At 35.4% G+C, this 21846-nt stretch overlaps 1 protein-coding gene across 1 annotated transcript in view; it reads left to right on the plus strand.

Moving 5' to 3' along the window:
• The window catches only part of LOC150089253 (BOS complex subunit ncln), a 178652-nt gene that overhangs the window by 117678 nt on the left and 39128 nt on the right, over positions 1-21846 (plus strand). Inside the window, exons 8-10 of the mRNA XM_090390406.1 lie at positions 5874-5998; positions 8462-8652; positions 18540-18660. Of these exons, the coding sequence (XP_090246532.1) occupies positions 5874-5998; positions 8462-8652; positions 18540-18660 (437 nt within the window). The remainder of the gene's footprint in view (positions 1-5873; positions 5999-8461; positions 8653-18539; positions 18661-21846) is intronic.

Consider the following 21846-nt stretch of genomic DNA (forward strand, 5'->3'; position numbering starts at 1 on the left):
ATTAATTTTCCTGGAACAGAGGTTAAGCTCATAGGTCTGTAATTACTTGTGTCAGCCTTTGATCCTCCTTTGTGAATTGGGGTCACATTTGCACATTTCCAGTCTATGGGTACCTCCCCTGAGTCCAAGGAAGCTCTCATAATTATGGCTAAGGGTTTGCTTACTTCCTTTGCTGCCTCTTTTAATATAACTGGATAGATCCCATCCACCCCGGGTGCCTTTCTTGTGTTTATCTTCAACAGTTTCTCCTCCACTTTACTCCCAGTTATTTCAAGATTCTGTAGCTTATAAGGCAATGGTGAGGCCACACCTGGAGTACTGCATACAGTTCTGGAGGCCTCATTTTAGGAAGGATGTAGAGCTGTTGGAACAAGTACAGAGAAGGACAACAAGATTAGCGAGGGGAGTAAAGGGTTGCTCTTACCAAAAAGGGCTTACGTTTTGCAAATTGCAGTGTCTGGAAACTAGGCACCTGTGAGCCGATCTGATTGATTGAGGTGTATAAGGCTTTGAATGATTTTAGCAAGCTCATTTGCTGATGGGATTCTTCCTCTTGTTCAGATTATAGCCTGAGGGGACATAAATTCAAATTGAGCAAAGACAGTTGTAAAACAGATGTGCAGAAATTTGCCTTCAGCTAGAAGGCAAATTTCTGCACATCTGGGATTATCTGTCATTGTGGAAGTTGGTAGTATAAATTTTTTTTTTATGAAATCCCCAAACACGAAAGGTATCAAAACCTATAGTACTTAGTACCATGCATAGATTGAGGGAGAAGTATGGGGGGTGTGGGACGCCGGAAACTTTTCTCTAGAGATTAAACATGGGTTTCACCACTTTAAGCCTCCGATAAGCGAAGTGGTGGTATTGCACCGGTTGATGAGAGTCATCTACCACAAGGAAGAACTGAACAAATTTTGGAGCGAATGAGTGGGTGAAATGAGAAGGATATTTTTTTTTTTTTTTTTGTCTGATGCTGTATAACCTTGCTTCCTTGCATAATATGTCTCTACTAATGATAATGCTAATTCCAGGTGGATTATAGCCTTTGTTGCTAATGTACCAATTAACTCTAAACCAAACCAAAGCCATCGATTCCAAGAAGTCCTTACTTGCATTCAGGCTACAAAATTTTTCTAATAAACAAACATCTGTAATTGCAATATCACAAATTTCATACTGCTTTGCCTTACTTGCTAGCATTTCCCCATTATCAGAGTCTTCAAAGATCAATGCTAAGTACCTGATTGGTTTATCATCAAATTAGCTGGGTTATCAAAGCCTTTATTCACACCCATTGTGTAAGAGTCTGAACTGGTTCATTTTATTCCTCTTTTTATTCATATACCTGAAAAATTCCTTTCCCAATTCATTGCTCTCTTAAACAGTAATTTTTTTGCGTATTATTTTCAGCCTACCTTTTTCTGTAATACTCTTAGAGATCAAATTGTACCTGTTACCTTTCCTTTTTGACTGTCTAACTCTGTATTCATCTACTTCAGTATCCTTCCCACTTGCTCCGATTAGGTGCTAATTGAAATCACTCATAATAAGACACACTTATAATTCACATTTGCTTACCTGTTCCATCTGCATATAAAGGGTCTCTTCATAATCTTCCAAAACTTATGGTTGGTAGCTATCCGACTCTCGTTTTACCTTCACATCCAACTACTTACACCACAGCAGATTCCATGCAGGCATGTAATCTGGAAAGGTTTCAGTTGCTCACATGGTACTTTTCACAAGAAGCATAATCTCCCATCCCCTTCTATCTTGTCTGTCCTTCTTAAAGACATTATGTATACCATAAGTGAAATTCATTAATTCCTATTTTGGGGTGATGCAACTTTCCCAGCATTAGTTGTCCCAACCATGATTTTCAATTCATTTTATTGATTACACTCCTGACATTACTGTAGGCACAGTTAAAACTAAATGTTCTTGTATAGTTTATTACCCTGCCATTCCTTGACGTTATTTAAACTTATTTCCCTTTCATTAGCATCCCTCTTTTTTGAAACATTGTTACATCTTTTTTTCAAATATTGGCTGTTACAGCAACAACCAAGACCTTTTGAGACATGTTCAAACATTACTTTGACCCATATCCTCAGATAAATGTTTATCTATATTACTCTTATCCCTCCCCAAACTTGCAGTTTCCATGACACCTTTAGCTATCCTCAATGATATCAGCAAAAATCCTTCCACCACCTTTGTTCGAATGCATTCTGTCTCTACCAAATAGGTTCCTTTTACCCACAACTGTGGGCCAAGTTGATAAAAATTTCCCCAATCGCCATATAGCCTCTCCTGTTGAATCATACATATATTTTGACCTAACTCATGGCAAATCAGAATTGAGTTTACTCAACCCACTTAGTCTTACAGTTCAGTCAGATTTCCTCACAGATTTCTAGTTTCTGGATGTGGCAATTTACGTAACTAAAGCCTTCCCTGTTAAAGTATCTTATTGTACCTGATTAATCTTATTTCACTTATTTTGCAGTAGATCCACTTTGTTTGTAAAATGAGGCTTCCAGATTTGTATACAGAAATCAAGATGAACCCTAACCATTGCCTTTTACAACAGGATAAGCCCCTCCTTGTTCCTGCTACCAAAATTCCTGTGTATCATTGGCAGAATTCCATCAGCTGTCCTGTCAGCGCTGCTCAGAGAACTTCATGTTGGACTGCACAGTTACCCATAGGTCTTTTTATTCTCCACTACATTAAGTGAGGGAACACCCATTATGGCATATTATTCTGGAATTATTTTTAACCAAATTCATTACCTTATGTTCTTTTCATCAGTATTAAACTTCAATTGTTACTTCTCAGTCTAATTTATCCAGATTTTGTTGGAGTTACATACCCCAATTACTTTTATTGACCACTCTGTCAGTGTTTGTATCGTCAGCAAATTTAGATATTAAACTTTGATTTGCTTTCAATATCATTAATAAGTATTTAATTATTAGTGCTACTGATGAAATAATAATATCATTAAGAACCATCCTTCATGAATTTGATTTATGCCTCCGTGCGTGTGTGCGTGCGTGTGTGGTCTGAGCAAGAGGAAGATTGCCATCAGCTTACTCAATTCTTTCAAAGCCTTAAACACTTCAATCAGATCTCTCTGCAGGTGCACTAGTCTTCAGACATAGAAATTTGCAGAATTGATGCCTTTCCTGGTAAGACTATCCTTTTGTTGCCCTCACTAATCTCTGCTCCTCTCTGCATCTGTTCTAACAGATCTACATCCTTCCTAAAATGTGGCCTCCAGACCTGTATGCAGAACTCAAGTTGTGGTCTAGTCATTGCCTTGCATAACAGGATAATTACTTATCCCACTGGCAATATTTCTGTATATTATTGGCAAAACCCCATGTGCTGTCTTAGAAACCTTTCTTCACTGCTCAGAGAATTTTATATTTTATTGCACAATTATCACAGATCCTTTTCATTATCCTCAGTGTAGTACCACACAGTTGGTATTTTATTCTGGGATTATTGCTACCCATATGCAGTAACTTAGATTTTTCAATTTTAAACTTCACGTTCCACCTCTCAGCCCATCTATCTAATTCTTTTATATCTTTTTTTTGCTGTAGCATTTCCCGATTACTGTCATTAACCACCCTGCCAACTTTCATATCATTTGCAAACTTAGAATTTAAAATTTCTTTGTTTAATATTATTAATAAACATAGCAAATAACAATGTCCCAGCACTGCACCCTGGAGAACTCCACTAATAACAGTAGTCCAAGAAGAGCAGTACCCACTGCTGCCCATAATAGTAACTTTCCCCTAATACTACACACACGCACACACACACACACACACTGTTCCTGCTTGTATAGCAGCCTTTTATGTAGAATATTGGCAAGTATGCCCATATTCCACATAAAAAGCTTTTCTGAAATCTAAGTATATGATGTTAAAATTATTCTTTGTATCTAGTTCCTTTGTTACTACATTATAGTATGCAATCAAATCACCCCAAGGACTCACATCAGGTGAGTAGGGCCTGACACACCCAGGGTCCTGAGCTAGATATCGTTCTTCTCTTTTTCTTTCCTCTCTCTCTCTCTCTCTCTCTCTCTCTCTCTCTCTCTCTCTCTCTCTCTCTCTCTCTCTCTCTCTCTCTCTCTCTCTCTCAGGGTAACTCAATTTTTTTTTTTGGATAGTGCAACATAAGCCTCAGACTTCCTTGCACCATATGGCTAATAATAATAAAATATTATTATGATAGTATATAGTTGCCATGGTACAAATCCATGTTGTGACTGCACTCCATATATCCTTCCCAATATTTCTGCTTATTGTCTTTAAATTTTCTTATGTTCATCACTTCTTTAATTGTTATATTAATAAAATTCCTTTTCCCCCTATAATTCAAACCCCAGGGGCTCACATCTGGTGAGTGTGCGCTTGGCACATCCAGGGTTCTGAGCTGGATATCATCATTCTTCTCTTTCTTGGAGGCGCCTCCGTAGCCAGGTGGGAAGGAACAGCAGTGTGTAGCACACGCTTCTTGATTAGACCGGGGTTTGAGCCCCTCACCACCAAATACGGAGGATGCGGAAAGGTCAGGGAAAGACCACAGCATATCCCGGAGCAATATGGCCTTAGTTGCTAATGCTCCTAAAAAAAAACCAACCAACCAACCAACCTCTTTCTTGGTGATTCCTTTTTACTTCTCTCTCTCTCTCTCTCTCTCTCTCTCTCTCTCTCTCTCTCTCCTCTCTCTCTCTCTCTCTCTCTCTCTCTCTCTCTCTCTCTCTCTCAGGGTAACTTGGAAATTTTTTGGTTTTTTTGGCTGATACATCATAAGCCTCAGACTTTCTTGCACCATATGGCTAATAATAATAATTTCAAAATTCTTTACATTAAAAGCATAGGAACAACTATAAGTGTGTTCAGAGTTCTCTGAGTACTATTATAGTTGTTGAAATAATAAATAAAATAAATAATATATATATATATTATATATATATATTTTTTTTTTTTAACATATAATGCTCACCCACCCTTGTGTCAAATAACTTTCCTGCCTCACCAATCTAAATTTTCCCACAGCTGCATGTGCTTTTGTAAATAATGTCTTGTTGGGGAAATTTCCTCTTTCAGAAAATTACGTACTTTGTTTATAGATTTGAAAACCATATCTAGTCCATATTTTTTACATATTCTCCTGGTTTTCTCTTCTGTTCCCTTTTATATAAGGAATTGTGACCACTTGGACTAATAACCCTAGTCCAAGAGTAGAGCAGTGCCCATTGATAACAACTCTCCATCATCTTCCACCCAGTGATTCCTTTATCCATAGCAGCAACTTGTCCCTAATGTCATGCTGTTTTAATTTGTCTAGCAGTATTTTAAATTTCGGTCCATTTTATTGTTATTATCCTGTATTTTATTACTGTTAAATGGATTACCATTCCAGAAATTTCTCTTATATTTGCATATGGTTTTGTCAACAATGCATTGTGGAAACCCATTGTTAGAAAGGAAATGAAATGTTTTAAAGTTCCTCATCTATTTTTTCCTGCTTGCAAATTCTTAATGCACTACACATTAGTGTGTTGATGATGCTATTTTTGATAATCACCAAATGATTCAAAGTGAAATTAACATAACATTCAGAGTTTGTCTTTGTGATGCTCTTTATATGGGAAATTATTGTGAAGTAAGTGTTTTAAACACTGTTACTCCACTTAGTATATTTCTTAATAAGTTTTTTATTTTAAGTTTAATTTAAATTTCAGTTAGTTCTGTATTCACTAAAAAAAACTAAGATATTCCATCTGTAGGTGTTAATATAGATGTGTAGGTGTTAATTTTTTATAAAAATTTCTATTTCAGAGGGTAGCTTACTTCCAGATGCATTATATACCCTTTGTCTTGATACAATTGGTGCAGATGATACACTGTATCTCCATGTTTCCAAACCTCCAAAAGATGGGAGTCCAGGAGCTTTATTCCTCAAGGTATGTATTTGATTTGGTAGGTGGGTGGGTCATTGTATGTGTACAAAGTAGTGTGGGAGTCCATATTTTAAAATTAAAAAAAATTTAAAGGTGGGGGGTTACATGCAGTCCTGTTAAATACTGTTAAGAGCAAAATGTCCACACCTCAGCCCCTTTTAGTAAATGAAAAGATATTTAGAAACAGTGCAGATGTTGATATATACATTTCAATTGCCATGGATAAATTGGTAATTTAAATTTTTAATTTAAAATTTAATTTAAAATTTTTAATTTAAAGTTTTAATTTAAATTAACAGTTTTATACTGGTTTCATACTTCTCTAAACAAAATTAGATAACAGCTTGATGGTGCCTATGTTAGAAAAATGGCTGTCCAGTACCTAGATAAATTGCCTTTCAGCCAAAAGTCATAATTCCTTTTACTTCCATTGGGGAAGTAAAAGGAAATAAAAGGAGGAAAAAAATCAATATATTGTGTTTGCTGTTAAATCTATACATTCTTTATGACTGTACATAAAGCCGACCGGGCTAGCCGGGTGGGTAAAGTGCCTGCCTAGCAACCCAAAGGTCGCGGGTTCGAATCCCGCCTCGGCCTTGGATCAAAGTACTGCAAAAACCTTGGGGGGTGCATTATGGCCACAGAAGCCGATGTGCTACATAATTCCTTATGTACAGTCACAAAGAATGTCTAAACTCTTCTGACTTTGTTTTTCTTGAGAATAAACTGAAATTTATGTATTTATTATTATCATCACTGTTACTTACCTACCTGCAAACATACTTTTTTAAATTAGTTAAACTAGATATTGTTACCTGTTTTAGCTGCGACTTGAAGCTTAAATAAGTCCACATGTCTCAAATATATTATTCAGATAGTACAGGGTTTTCCAGGAGGAATATGCCAATGAGGATTTTGAGCAAAAAAAAAAAAAAAAATCAGCATATCAGCATAGATCTGATTCTAAGCCAATATGGAGTTATGGCGGTTATACAAAAAACTAATTACTATACTAAATGTTTTATTTTAGAATTGGAGTGCCAGAATGTTTTAAAATCATGATAAAACTTACTCTTAAGTGTAAAATCAATTATTTTAAAAAATAAACATCAACAAAGCTCTTATATTTTGTTCAAAATGTTTTCATTCTACTTGTTTGCATATTTCCAGCTGTCATAATGATGCTTGTGTTGTTTTCTCTGTTGTTGGTTGGTCATTTCGAATGCAGTCTGCAGTATCCCAAATTTTCTAACTCAGTGCATTCCTATCATTAAACTTTTGCATGTATCCCCTCCCCCACACACACAGTAGTCTAATGGATTAAGATAAAGAGATCTAGTTGCCCAAGGATAAGGACCAGTCTGACAGTTGGGATATAGTGACAGTTCAAATAGTCAGAAACCTCTGATTAAAAATGCACTGGGGCTCCATCACAATGAAAATACATATGCTGCTGAGTAAATAAAGGAAAACTCCAAAATATTAAGCTATATTGTCCCACTGTGATGATCATTGAATATGTATAGTCAAATTAATTGGTTCCCAGCAACTCTGTACCATACAATTACCAAAAACCAAGGTTGAAAATTGATTTCAACTCTTGCATGAGGATTTTTACTAGCCCATACATGCTCACTGCAAGTACTGTTCACTTATCTCAAGTAATCACTTTGTCAGTTAATAAAGTGTATTTGCTTACATCAGGATTAATGAGCACTACATTTAGAAAAGTTGATTTGTGGCTTATGATCTGCCTCTTTAAGGTGCTGTATTTCTTGCAAATTGTACAAATGTAAACACTGTTTACTTGCACCCTCCAAACAGTTGTTTAGAAATTGCAAAGCATGCAAATATTCTACAAGTAATTGGTCTTGGACTACATTGTAATTCTTTAATCACATTATTTTGAACATTGTGATTAATGTTACAACACCAAGTGATCCAGTTTCTCTCTGTAGACATCATTGTATATTAATAAAACTATTTAGTTAGGAAGAAGACAGTCAGGATATATTCCTGACTATATTCCTAGTCTATATTCCTCAAAAGCTGTTCTTGTGTTATCATTGCAAAAACCATAAATGAAGTTGATGTTATATGCTTCTCTTTTGAAAATTTAACTGGCATCTTTTAGGTAAAAGCATCCAATTAAACGCTTTTGACCCAATCCCAACTGAACATTGTTTACAAGCTTGAAGAATGTGTGCAAGATCTATATAATTAGACCATGACATCTGCTCAGTCAGGCAGTGCTGCAGTTACTAGCAGCCAAATTATGAAATGACCATTTCTCCTCACCCATCCAGGATTGGATCCATGTTGATTGGAACTTTTTTTTTTGTTTAAAATCACTCAAGGAAGCAGCCCTTTAAGTTTGATAGATTACTTTCTCCTGGAAAACTCTGTATAATTAAAAAATATAATACTTTAAATAAATGGCAGAGTGAATTTCCAATTCCTTTTTAGGATCTTCAAATGGTTTCTAAATGGCTATATCCAGAACTCAGTATTACTATGGTTCATAAAAAAATAAATTTGGCTGAAGAAGTTTTGGCTTGGGAACATGAACGTTTCAGCATTCGTCGTCTTCCAGCTTTTTCTTTATCTCATCTTTACAGTCCTCGTGCACTCAGCAAAAGTTCAGTTATTGATACCAGGTAATGAGTTATATAATAGTTGAATTTTTAAAAAGTTCCTCTGAGCACAATGTACCATATATTTGAAATTTGTTTAGTTGATATAAGTATGGTAATATGTGTACCAGTGATACATTTTTTAAAATGTGTTCTGTGCACCGAAATTGATCTATTTGAGGGAGGCGAGGGAGAGAGAGAGAGAGAGAGAGAGAGAGAGAGACTTTGCTGAAGATATTTAATTCCAGAATAGCTTACAAATAAAAATGAGGCATTTGCTCTCTTGAATATCAAAACACTATATATTTTGTGAAATTGTAATCTTAAAGAAAAAAAAAAAAAAAAAAAAGAATGTTGAAAATATATACAGGTCAGTTTATGGCAAATCACAACACATTCTTTTCACTATGGTTTTATGCCTGAAAACAAGAATGAAAGCAAATGCTAAACTTAGTTTTTGATATACACTTTGAGCGTTGCAGACTTGTGTAATCTGAAAGAGACATCATTGCCAGATTATTTTAATTGTGTCCCAGGCCAGGTGTTTCCATTTGGATATCCTTCAGTCTGAGTAGTAGTAACAGTAGCATCAAATGATATAAGGAAGAAAGCTTATATAGCATCACCCCCTCAAAAAAAACTGCCCACCTCATCTGTCCATCCTCTAATAATTTGTCTAATTTTCTTTAAATTTATTTAAACTACCCACCTTAACAACACCAGATGGAAGTTTGTTCCAACAATCAGTGACTCTGGCTGAAAGAAAATTTTCTCACATCTGTCAGCCATTCTTTTTCAGTTCGAATTTGTCCCCTTATCTGTGGTGCCTGGCATTGTTATTTTGGGAATTGGAAGGATAACTGAAAAGTTCTTTCAAAGCAGAGCACGCTGTATTTGAGTAGAAGGTTCTTTCGGAATGCCAGTTATGCATATGACTCAGACCATTCCAACTGAGCCGTCGGTTGGAACAATTTGAGATGGCACTTCACCATAGAACATATTCACTCAGTAGACCTAGTGTAATTTTTGATGATGCTTTCAGCCAAAAGTTTTTATCTTGGAGAATAAGTCTTTTGGATTGGAAACTTCGCTAACATCTAGAAGGTTCTATAAAGTGGAAGAAAGCTCTTTGTTAGTGGAGTGGCAGTAGATGTAGAATTGGGAAGGAATGGCATACCTTGAATATTGCATTTGTTGGCTCTAGTTGTGGCATGTGTGCCAGAAAGCACCTTACTTTTTTAAAAAAGCTGATCCAAGTGCAGTCCATGTTGATTCCATTGTTTCTGTTAAAATTGTTGAGACTGTTTCAATGAGAGAAATTTCTTATATATCCTACATTGCTTATATCTCTCTAAACCTAACTTTGTTGAAGTCAATGTAGCATCCATAGCTTATGCAAATTATGCTGGGTTTGACAGTATCATGCAGCCATACTTAATGTCATCCTTATGCTACTTCAGTCTTGCCTTAAGGCATCTTCAAGCCTGGCTTACATACACTAATTGGCATTGAAGGGAATCTGGTTTCTGTACTGTTCAGTGGTTTATTAGAAGTCAGTTTGTGCTATGGCTTTTAATTTGGGAAAACTAGAAGAATGTTTTTATTTGTACTCCGTATTGCTTGGCTGCTCTTGCTTTTTCATGGCTATGAATGGGATGAGTGTAAATCCTTTGAGATTCCTTAACGTACCTCCAGACAGAGAACTTTCTGGAAATTCTCAAACTGTTCTAGTGTTGCAAATTTGTATGAAACTAGTTTCTGTGGATATCACTTGTTGGTAAAAATCTGTAATACCCTGCAAATTTCAACTCCAGATCGGAACAGTCGTGGCAGTTATGGAGATCAGTGATCAGCATATTATGCCAGTTTTTGTTCTGGGATATGAAGTTCAGTACTTTCTATAGTTTTCCTGTAAACCAGAGTCCTAATGTCAGAATTTCTTTTTGCAATCAAGAAATAGGATTTATTAGTTTCCTTCAATTTCCAATTTGAAAGTTAAGTAGGCAATCCCATGTAAAGGCAAGATGTCTAAATGTCAAGTACAACTGCATTCTCAGATCTTGTCATTTATTTGCTAAAGGTTTTTGCATTCTCAAATAGTATGCAAAAGATTGGCAATATATGCTATTTGTGGGTCCAACGAACATATCCATATTGCTTTTCCTGGACAAACTTCATTGTGTTCAAATTGCAAAGGCAATCACATTATGTACTCAAAAGACTTAGACACGTTCGAGAGGCAACCAGAGAGGATAATACTCTTGAGCTGGTTATCAGCAGTGATCATTCATGTATTAAGAATTTGCAGATAAAGAAACCACTAGGTGGCAGTGATCACAGTGTATTGATGTGGGATTTACTTAAAGTTATAATTACCATCAAGGGGTAAAGGAAAGGGTTTTTGCTTCTGTAAAAGTGAGTACAGTGGTCTCAGACAGTTTTTAAATTCTGTACAGTGGGATCAACTGACGATGTTACCAACAGTAAATTTTAAGTGGGAAGCATTCAAGGAATTAATCGTGGATGCTATTAAAGTTTCATACCTATTAAGAAATATTGTTCAAGGTTTAGGCCTAAATGGTTATCAAATGAACTAATGAGACTCATGACAGAGAAGAAAAATGCATGGGATGCATATAAATTATCAAGCGACTCAGAAGCCTATGGCAGATATAAGCTAGTCTGTAATCAGGTCACAAAGGAGGTTAGGCAGGTGAAGGCAGATTATGAGAAATCTTTGGCAAAAGATACTAAGAAAAACAGCAAGGATTTCTTTACTTATATAAACTCTAAAAGGAAGGGGATGAATCTGATTGGTCCACTTGATATCATGGTTCGACTGTTGATGATCCTGCTCATATAGCAAACAAACTGAATGAGTATTTTGCATCTACATTCACACATGAGGGGTTATTAAGGTTCGAAAATGGCAGAAGGTTATCAAATTGTAGCAGGGTGTTTAATGATTTTCTAATAACTAAGAGCAAAGTGGAGGAGAAATTGTTGAAGTTAAACATAAGAAAGGCACATGGAGTGGATGGGATCTATCCAGTTATATTAAAGGAGGCAGCAAAGGAAGTAAGCAAACCCTTAAGCCATAATTATGAGAGCATCCTTGGACTCAGGGGAGGTCCCCACGGACTGGAGATGTGCAAATGTATTCCCAATTCACAAAGGGGGATCGAGGGGTGACACGAGTAATTACAGACCAGTTAGTTTAATTTCTGTTCCGGGTAAAATAATGGAGTCACTGGGTAAAGATGCATTGCAGGATCATCTAGACAAGACTGCAGCAATAATTCAGACACAGCATGGGTTTGTTAAGAGAAAGTCTTGTATGACAAATTTGATAGGATATTATGATGTGGTAACAAAGGAACTGGATGCAAAAAATAATTTTGATATCATATATTTGGATTTCAGGAAAGCTTTTGACACTGTTGTGCATGGAAGACTATTGTACAAATTGGTTGCTACAATGGATAAAAGGATGGTTGAGTGGGAGAAGATAGAGGGTGGTAATCAATGGGTGCTACTCTTCATGGATGTTATTAGTGGAGTCCCACAGAGATTTTTTTTAGTGTTGGGTCCTCTGTTGTTTTGTATATTTATCAATGATATTGATGAAGGTATATCAGGCTTAGTGTCGAAGTTTGCATATGATACAAAGGTTGGCAGGGTTGTTAATGACAGTAATGGCAGTGTGCTACTGCAACAGGATCTAGATAATTTGGGCAGATGGGGCAACTGAAGTTTAACCTTGACAAATACAAAGAACTGCATATGGGTAGAAGTAACCCCAGAGAAACGTACCAACTGTGTGGTACTACAATTAAGGTGGTAGAAAATGAAAAAGACCTGGGAGTAATTGTGCAGTCAGATATGAAGTTTTCTGAGCAATGCAGACAGGCTGCCAGAGCAGGTCATGGGGTTTTGTCAATGATATATAGGAATTTTGCTAGCAGGGAGGAGGTGATTGTTCCCTCTGTATAAGGCAATGGTCACTCCTCGTCTTGAGTACTGCGTACAGGTCTGGAGGCCTCATTTTAGGAAGGATGTAGATTTGCTTGAACGTGTACAGAGAAGGGCAACAAGATTGGTGAGGGGAATGAACGTATCCTCTTACTAAGAGAGGCTTAAGTTCTGCAAATTGCAGTGGCTGGAGACTAAGCACCTGCGCGGTGATCTGATTGAGGTGTATAAGGCCTTGAACGGGTTGAGCACGCTGAATTCTGATGGGATCCTTTCACTTGTTCAGATTACGAACCTAAGGGGACATAAATTCAAATTAAGAAAAGAAAGATGTAAAATAGATATGTGGAAATTTGCCTTTAGCCAGCGGGTGGTTAATTGCTGGAACAAACTTCCATCTGTCATTGTGGAAGTTGATAGGTTAAATAAATTTAAGGAGGAACTGGACAGGCATTTTGAGGGAATGGTGTGATTTTTTTTTTTTTTTTTTTTTTTGGCTGAGCTGCATAAGCTCATACACTTGCTTTCTTGCATCACATGCCATTACTACTACTACTACATGTGGCAAAGGATAAAAAAAACTCAAATGTGTAAACAGCTATGTATTTAGAAACAAAAATAAAGTTGTGTATAGAAACAAAAAAATTAGATAGTGTGAATCAGAGCTGTAATCTCAATACGTTCTACGTTGATATCAATATTTGTAAAATAATAAGAGGAGTTTACCTCAATATAGTGCATAGAACACTTTCATATGATACTCTCCAGAAATTAAAACGAAAAAATCGAAAACTTACATTAGAGTAAAAAAATAATAATAATAAATAAAAATAATTAAAAACCAATTTAACACAATTCAAATCAATTTAACGCAATTAAAAATTAATTTTTAGGAAGGAAAATAGATTCTTTTTAATTTTTAATTGTGTTAAATTGGTTTTTAATTTTTTTTTCTTCCCTCTAATGTAAGTTTTTGATTTTTTCATTTTAATTTCTGGAGAGTATCATATGAAAGTGTTCTACGTACTATTTTGAGGTAAACTCCTCTTATTATTTTACAAATAGAAACAAAAAATATATATATATTTTCCATAAATATGAGATATTATAAAAATTAAACCCAACATACAAACTTAGGTTCCTTAGAATTCAGCTATGTGCTAATGATGCAGTTGCACTGAACCATATATAAATTAAAATGACATTTAATTACTGTCATGCACTTATATGCCACAATTCTTCAGCCCCCAAAATAGAAAACAGTTGCAATTTAAACTAAATTCTCAGACGGGACTTATTTGGTATTCCCTCCAGCACAACAAACTCCTGTAATCCAACCTCAAATAAAGCCAACAAAACCCCAGTCCTTTTATCAGATATATCCTACTACTGCTGAGTAATAGGATATTATTCAGTGGTAATAGCTGATTTTTGGACATGATGATGATGCAAATCAGAATGACTTTGGTCATCCTATATTTCTCCAAAAAGAAGAGAAAACAAAGATTTATCAATATTGAATGCACCACCTATTGAAAAAGAAACAGTCCTTGTATATTGGGAGTAATTCATAGTCATTCAGTGGAATTACAGAGGTTTATAAAATAATATATATTAACATAAATAACATATAATACACTTAACTCCTTTGAGATTTGAGAAACAGATTTAACTTTAAAAGTAAATGCCACAGTTAAAGGCTACAATATAACATAGGCAAGGTAGAACAACCTCTAATGGCACTTAGGGAAGAATAACCATTTTGGTACATTCAGAGTCCCTTTGAAATCTCTCTCTCTCTCTCTCTCTCTCTTTCTCTCTCTCGATGTTGGTAGCAGTTACAATTTTCATCTACTTGACGTGGCACCTGTGCATACATGGTGCTGGTTCTTCAGATTGGCTTCATTGTGATCTAACACCAATGGCCTAAGTTCCTAACACTGGGAATTCTATGTTTGCTATGTGCTGAGACTCGTGGAAATTCAGATAGGAGGCCCAGCTCTAACACACTGCTTTTGCCTCTGTTTCAACAAGAAGGGAGATCTTGAGATAGCTCACCCAAGATCAATCAGCTAGTTTGTATGTCTGCAAGGGTCAACTGTGTTGATGTCATATCCCTACCATCACGATTCAGGCTGTATGGATGCAGGTATAGCACTTGGGTAGCCACATATCCAATTTGGAATATATTTTATTGTTTGTTAGGTAGTGGGTATCCATTTGGAACCCAAAACGCCACCAAACCAAAATTATTTCTCATGAATCTGATGATGTAAATCCACCTTGAGAGGCTATGACAGGGTCCCTATCACAAAATAATGTGTTTTTTTTTTTTTTTTTTTTTTTTTTAATCCCAGAATCTGTCACCTTGATAGACACCTAGAGACATATATGATGCTCAACCCTTCATTACCTGAAAATACATTCCACTGGCGAAGAGCTCATAGGAAAAATATAACCCTTGTTCATCCATAAGGGATTGGAAGACTCCCCGAAATCTCTCAGATGGGTTCATTCTTGTGATGTACTCATATAGACAAATTATGAGTAGCACTCAAAATAGTTTTTGTGCCACCTCTATCACCGTCAATCACAGTAACACCCCACAAAGACACTAAATTCATCCCAAAATGTAATCTCAGAATTAAATATTCTTGAAGTGCCTGAAGGGGAGATCTGTTCTGAACTGAAGACCTAACAGTACAGTATGAGTTCCGAAACTAGTCTCGTAACTCTTTTCAGAAAAAGAAATGGCATTGGTATCCATTCTTTCCGAAGAAGGAGAAATCTGGGACTAAAGAACAATCCATTGTCATTCAGAAGTCAGATGATCTTTATTCCAACGCCCAAATAATAGCTGAATTCCTACAACGAATTCTGGTGAAATGCTGCCGAAATTGAGGCACTCTTCCAAAAGTAGGAACTAGGTTTGAAGAAATGTACATAAAAATGAAAACATTTCCTTAGCCTCAAGGATAGATCCTGCTGCATGAGCAGCAGGGTCTATCCTTGAGGCAAACCAATCTTTCAGACCTTCAAGTCTTTACTACTTAACTACTTACAACCAATATTTAGACAGTAGCAATTAGACTTGCAGTTGGATTTCTGCTGACAGTCTGCACTGCCTATTGCTACCTGGGCCTAGCATCCTCCATACTTTTATAATCTTAATATTAGTAGTGGAAAATGATGCAAGTAAGAAAGCAAATCTATACTTAAAAAAAAAAAAAAAAAAAAAAAAAATCAAACGCTTCCCATATTACCTGTAAATCACTCATAGTTTTTTTAGTTCTTCCTTGGATTTATTCAGACTACTCACCTCTACAACACCAAATGGAAGGTTGTCCCAACAATCACCTACTGGTTGGCTGAAGGCAAATTTCTGTATATCTTTTCTACAACCCTCCATCCTCAATTTGAATTTGTCTCCTCATGTGTGGTCTGATCAAGATAAGAATTCAGTCAGCATTAAGCTTGCTTAATCCATTAAAAGTCTGCAGAACTGAAGCCTTTTCTGATAAGAGGACCCTTTTGTTCTGTTTACCTTTCATTAGTGGCACCTCCGTAGCCAGGTGGGAAGGAGCAGCAGTGCATAGCACACGCTTCTTGATTAGACCGGGGTTCGAGCCCGTCACCACCAAATACGGAGGATGCGGAAAGGTCAGGGAATGACCACCGCATATCCCCGAAGCAATATGGCTTTAGTTGCTAATGCTCCTAAAAACCAAAACAACAACAACCTTTCATTAGTACTGAAGTTGTTTTTTTGGTGATTTTAATATCTGCAACTTTCATCTTCAATTTTCTTCTCACACAGAAGCAACTAGTAAAAAATGAAGCTTCTGCAAATACTAATGACTTTGCATGGCTTGTCTACCATGCAACCTAATGCTTTAGATGTTTTTCTCACCAACAACCATTCAAAGTACACAGTTAACCCCTGGCTTAGTGCCGTGAATGGTATGTAAAGGTAGGGTACCTGCATGTACCTAGGAACCTTACAATAAAGATCATATTTATTATCCTTCAACAAGGACAGAAGTTGCAGAAGGCCAGAGTAGAGGAGGCTTAACTCCATTTCAAAATTTTAGATTTGTTAATAGTATGTTTACTACTGTTGCAAATCTTAGTGTAACTGGAGAATTTGAAGCTGGAGATTTTGATATAAACCAGTTGTGATATGTTCTTGTCTTGAACAGCCCTTGGCATATTTATAAGAAAACCATTTATAAGATAAAGCAAGGGTTTTGAATGGAATGAGGAATAAAGGATTTCACTTCTGCAAAAATAATTTCACAGATATGATCTGAGGAAATTTTAGGATCAGTAAATTTGAACCGGCAAGTAAAAGAGAAATGAGAATCATGCAAATCATCTCATTTTGAACTCTAGTAATGCTAAACTGTGCATGGAAGAGAAGATCCATTAGAGAAGAGACTATCATATGTAATGAGTTGAGGCACCCAGAGGACAGTGAACATTAGCTGTGTACTTTGAATGGTTGTTGGTGAGAAAAACATCTAAAGCATTAGGTTGTGTGGTAGGATTGTTTGGTATCCTAGTAGATAAATAAACAAGCCATGCAAGGTCAGTAGTATTTGCAGAAGCTTCATTTTTTACTAGCTGGTTCTGTGTGAGAAGAAAATTGAAGATAATGAAAGTTTCAGATATTAAAATCACCAAAAAAAACAACAGCTTCACTACTAAGAAAGAAAATTCTGTGTGATTTGTAGCATTAGGAAAATGATAGACAACAAATGAATTTCACAGATTGAGGAAGGAAAAGATTGTAAACCAGTGACTAAGGAGTAGATTGTAAACCAAAGAAGGTCATATAGAGCAGCCTGCATATTAGGAAATCTCTGACAAGGAGTATCAGAATGGACATATGCACAAATACCATACCACCTTTAAACTAAAAGGAATCAAAGAGTGAATAATGAGGATAAATGAATTTAGCGGTAGATGAGATAACTAGTAATTTAGATTTTGTCATATAAATTAAATGGGGTTTGGTAAATTTTAAGTGAAATGGACATCATTGAGGTGGGAACTGAGAAATGAATTTGAAATTTTTAGAGGGTTAGATCTTTTTGCAGATATAAATTTTTTCTACAATTTGGATTATTCTTGAAATGTGAGGTAAAAGTTTGAATAGCAGGGAACGCATACATTTAAGAAATTTTTAGATGCAAATGGTGGTATGTGTATATCACGTATATACCAAGCTCCTCTGTTTAAAATATCCTAAAATCAAAACTGAGTGAACTAATGATTGTTGCAAATTCACACTGTTTCAAAAGTATATAAATTAAGGAAACAGATATGCAGGACTTACAATATACTCATATAACACTGCACCACGTTGAAATAAAAGGAAATGATTTTTGGAATTGCAAAAGGACACACACACTTGCTGAAGCAACTATGTCTCCTTTGGGGCATGCTCTTTTGAGTTGTTGAATTTGTGAACTAAACATTCAAAAAAATAAATGATAGAATACAATTAAAATATATGTTTGGTGGAGTGGAATAAAGAGCATTTCATCTGTGAACCCTTCAGGGTTCACAGGGCACTAGTGACTGAAACACCCAACCCAAAAGACAGAGCATTTCAATAACCTTTAGACCTGTCAAAAGGCTTTGCTTAAAAGCTCCAGGCCTATGCTGTATGGGTCACTAACAAGTGAAGTACTTATTCAGTGATCACCACCACAATTGATGGTGATCATTGGAAAAATTTAATCTGAAATGGGACTGAAATGGACAATTTATGGAAAATTATAGTATTAAACGGGTTGAATAAATATTTTCACATGCAAAAAAAGAACATATTGATTAAGGGTTAATAGATCTATTAAAGCATATTTCTTTAGTTTTTTTAAGTGTATATTTAAGTGATTATTAAATGTTTGATGATAGTTATTTTTCTTTCATAGAGAAAGAGTGAATGTTAAAGTACTTGCTAGAAATGTGAAAGTGATTGCTGAAACACTGGCAAGGCATATGTATAATTTAAGTAATGATGATACCTATGCAGAAATTTTTGTCGATGGATTGGTAAGCTTCCTTCATTTAATTATCATTTATTTACCTTTTAAAAATAACTGTTTCTGATTGTTTCATAACCACTGGAGTTCTGACCATCTTAAAACATTGAATCTCCATTCCTAATCACTGAAATTTTAATATTTATTGTAGTCAATTTACCACTCTTCTGCTGCATGAAGTTCTGCATTATTTGCATTTCTAAATTGTGTTTTATGTTGCTTAATTTTTTGGATACCAGCATAGATGCAACTAGCTAGAATTGAGATGCTGGATAAATTATTAAAATACAGATAGTCCCTGACTTACGTCAGCCCGAGTTATATAACTTCAGACTTACGTAAATTTTTTTGGTAAAATCGTAAAGATACTTTCTGTATAATTGTTTAAGAGTGAGGAACAATAAGTATATATTTTTATTTTTATTTCCACACAAACAATGTTGGATAATAACCCGCGGCATAACTAGAATCAAGGTAAATAACTAGAGTTAACATTACATTTTCTGCTTCTGGAGAAATATTTGACAACATGTGTTTAAGATAGGTGAACTACGTCAAAGCACTTTAGAGAAACCCCCACGATGTTCAAGCCACGTGGACTGTGTCTCATCAGCTATTTCTTTGGAGAATTACACTCTAGCCCTTTGTCTCTACATTCTTTCCTTTCTTTCTTTCTTTCTTTCTGGATCGTAGAGTCAGTTCAGTTTTTTTAGAGAGCAAATTGGGAGCTTTTGTTTGCATTTTGTATGTAATATTTGTTACACGTCGGGTTATTGTGGCAATTCATGTATGTCCAATCATTTTCAATGACTTTGCATCAAACTCTCATCGTGTAGTGCGTGCTTCATTCACATGTTGTAAGGTGTGACAGCATCTCTTGTAACTTAACCCTGTGAAGTTCTTTACAGTAAATTTCATTTGGACTGTTATCATGGTGCCGCCTAAGAGAATAAGTGAAAGCAATACTACTTCACTGCTGTTCCCAGATAAAGTTTTTAATTGTTATGGTATATAACTATTTTTCTTCATACTTCTGAGGATATTATGTGGTTTTCATAATTTTGGCATATCAGGGATATAGTAGCAATATTTTATTAGTCATTCCCGAGTTACGTAAAATTTGACTTACGTAAGAAGTCCTGGAATGTATCTCTTACATATGTTGTGGACAGACTGTATAATTCTTGTAATAATTGTAATAATACTTGTAATAATTTTGCAATCTGATATTTCTCACAAATACTGTATTATTAAGAATAAAACATTTAATCAAATAATAGGAATACTGAAAGTATCTAAAATCGACATGCACTGTGATTGCTGGCTTAGGACTTGATTAGAATAAACTACAAAATCTAATTATAGCTAATTAAAATACAAAGTTATATTTAAAATCTTTTGGCTAATTTTACTCTCAATTCATAGCTGTTAGATCTCTGGGTGGGTTTTTTATGGAGAATCTGGTTTTTTGACTGTTTTTCCCATTTTCTATCATAACATAGTAATGTTGTTGTTCTGTGCCTTTTTATTTTTACAAAACAGTAGTAAAACTACATGAAAACCAGAATTTCTTATTATGGTTAATATATATAAAACCTTACTAAACACTGCAAATAGTTTGTGTTAAGTTTTTAATTAACAAATTCTATTCTGCAGGCAATTTCATTTCTAATGCAAGATATATAATAAAGCCATGAGATAGATATCCCTCTCAGAATTTAGAAAGCAATAAAGATTATTAATACACCTTAAGTTTATTAAAAATTAATTTCACTAAAAATTTATTTTCAGAGAAAAATAAATGAGTGGATTGGCAACTTCCGAAACTCATGTTGCCAATAGTCTAGAAATACTAGCTAAAACACCACCTCTCCTGTCAATAGATTAGTAAAGGCTGCTTCCTTGCCAGTCAAAATTATAAAAGACCAACAAAAAAGATGAGCACAGAGATAGTACACAAATGTCAAAACTGTTTGATGGATGGTGAACTGATCAGTTGTATGCCATAACATGTGTGGTAAGCTGTATGGTAACTTTACACTTTTATATGTATGGTAAAAAAGTGTTAATGCAGTTTACCAGTGTTGTTGCCATTGGGGTGATTTGTGTGCTGATATGATCAAGTGAAACATTGCAAAATCAAATATTTAACTTACTCATAGCAGAAGCTGTATGATTTTATGAATAAATTTTGTAATTGTGAACTTAGTTATCAGCTTCGTGGCCAACTGACTTTCTGTTGTGAATTCCTAAAAACAAAGCATCTTTCTTTGTGGTTGTCAGCCTGCTGGCTCTACACAGAATTCATAGACTATAGCAAGTTGCCTGCTGAGTTTTTGCAAATGCTAACAGATGTTAATCTAAATATTATGGCACCTCTGGAGCCAGTTGGGCAGGAGCAGCAGTGCATAGCACACGCTTCTTGATTAGACCAGAGTTCGAGCTTGTGACCACCAAATATGGAGGATGCTGAAAGGTCAGGGAATGACCACCGCATATCCCCGGAGCAATATGACCTTAGTTGCTAATGCTCCTAAAAACCAAACAACAACAACTAAATTTACACACTTAGAGATGTATAAAGTTTGATGTGTTTTTCATTTTTTAATTATTCCTTACACTTTGTACCTGCCAAAAATCCCATTCCACGCTACAGGAAGTACAAGAAGAATACTTAGCAGCTTGGATGGATCATTTAACATCTCAGTCCAGAAGTGATCAAACAATGGCATCTGTTAATCCAAGGCATCCCATAATCACTACTTTAGAACAAGCTCTTTCGAAGTATTTTAAAGAAGTGAAATTATCAGTATTTATTATTTAGATTTAACTTAAATATAATCTTATTTGGAAAACTAATTTTATATTTTCTGTCAGATATTAAGGCAGATATTTTTGCAGTATCTCAGTTTTTTTCATTATGATGAAAAAAGAAATGCTGGTTCTTTGCTGGGGAACTGGAAAGTATATAAATTATGACAAATTATCCCAAGTCATGCTTGGAATTTTAACAATTCCTCATAGCAATGCTGAGTATAAAAAAAATATTCAACCACATTTGGGGTGGGGGGGATCTCAGATCTTCTCTTTCTGATGAAATTTTGGAATGTTCTTGATTGCCAAGTCTTAACAGCAATGCCATTGCTATAAACAAAACTTTGCTTTTAAAGCCAGCATTTCTGAAGAGAGCAAAGTT

Source organism: Mastigoproctus giganteus, chromosome 2 (genome assembly GCF_048544385.1).
Source record: "Mastigoproctus giganteus isolate SK-2022 chromosome 2, ASM4854438v1, whole genome shotgun sequence".
Lineage (NCBI taxonomy): Eukaryota > Metazoa > Arthropoda > Arachnida > Uropygi > Thelyphonidae > Mastigoproctus > Mastigoproctus giganteus.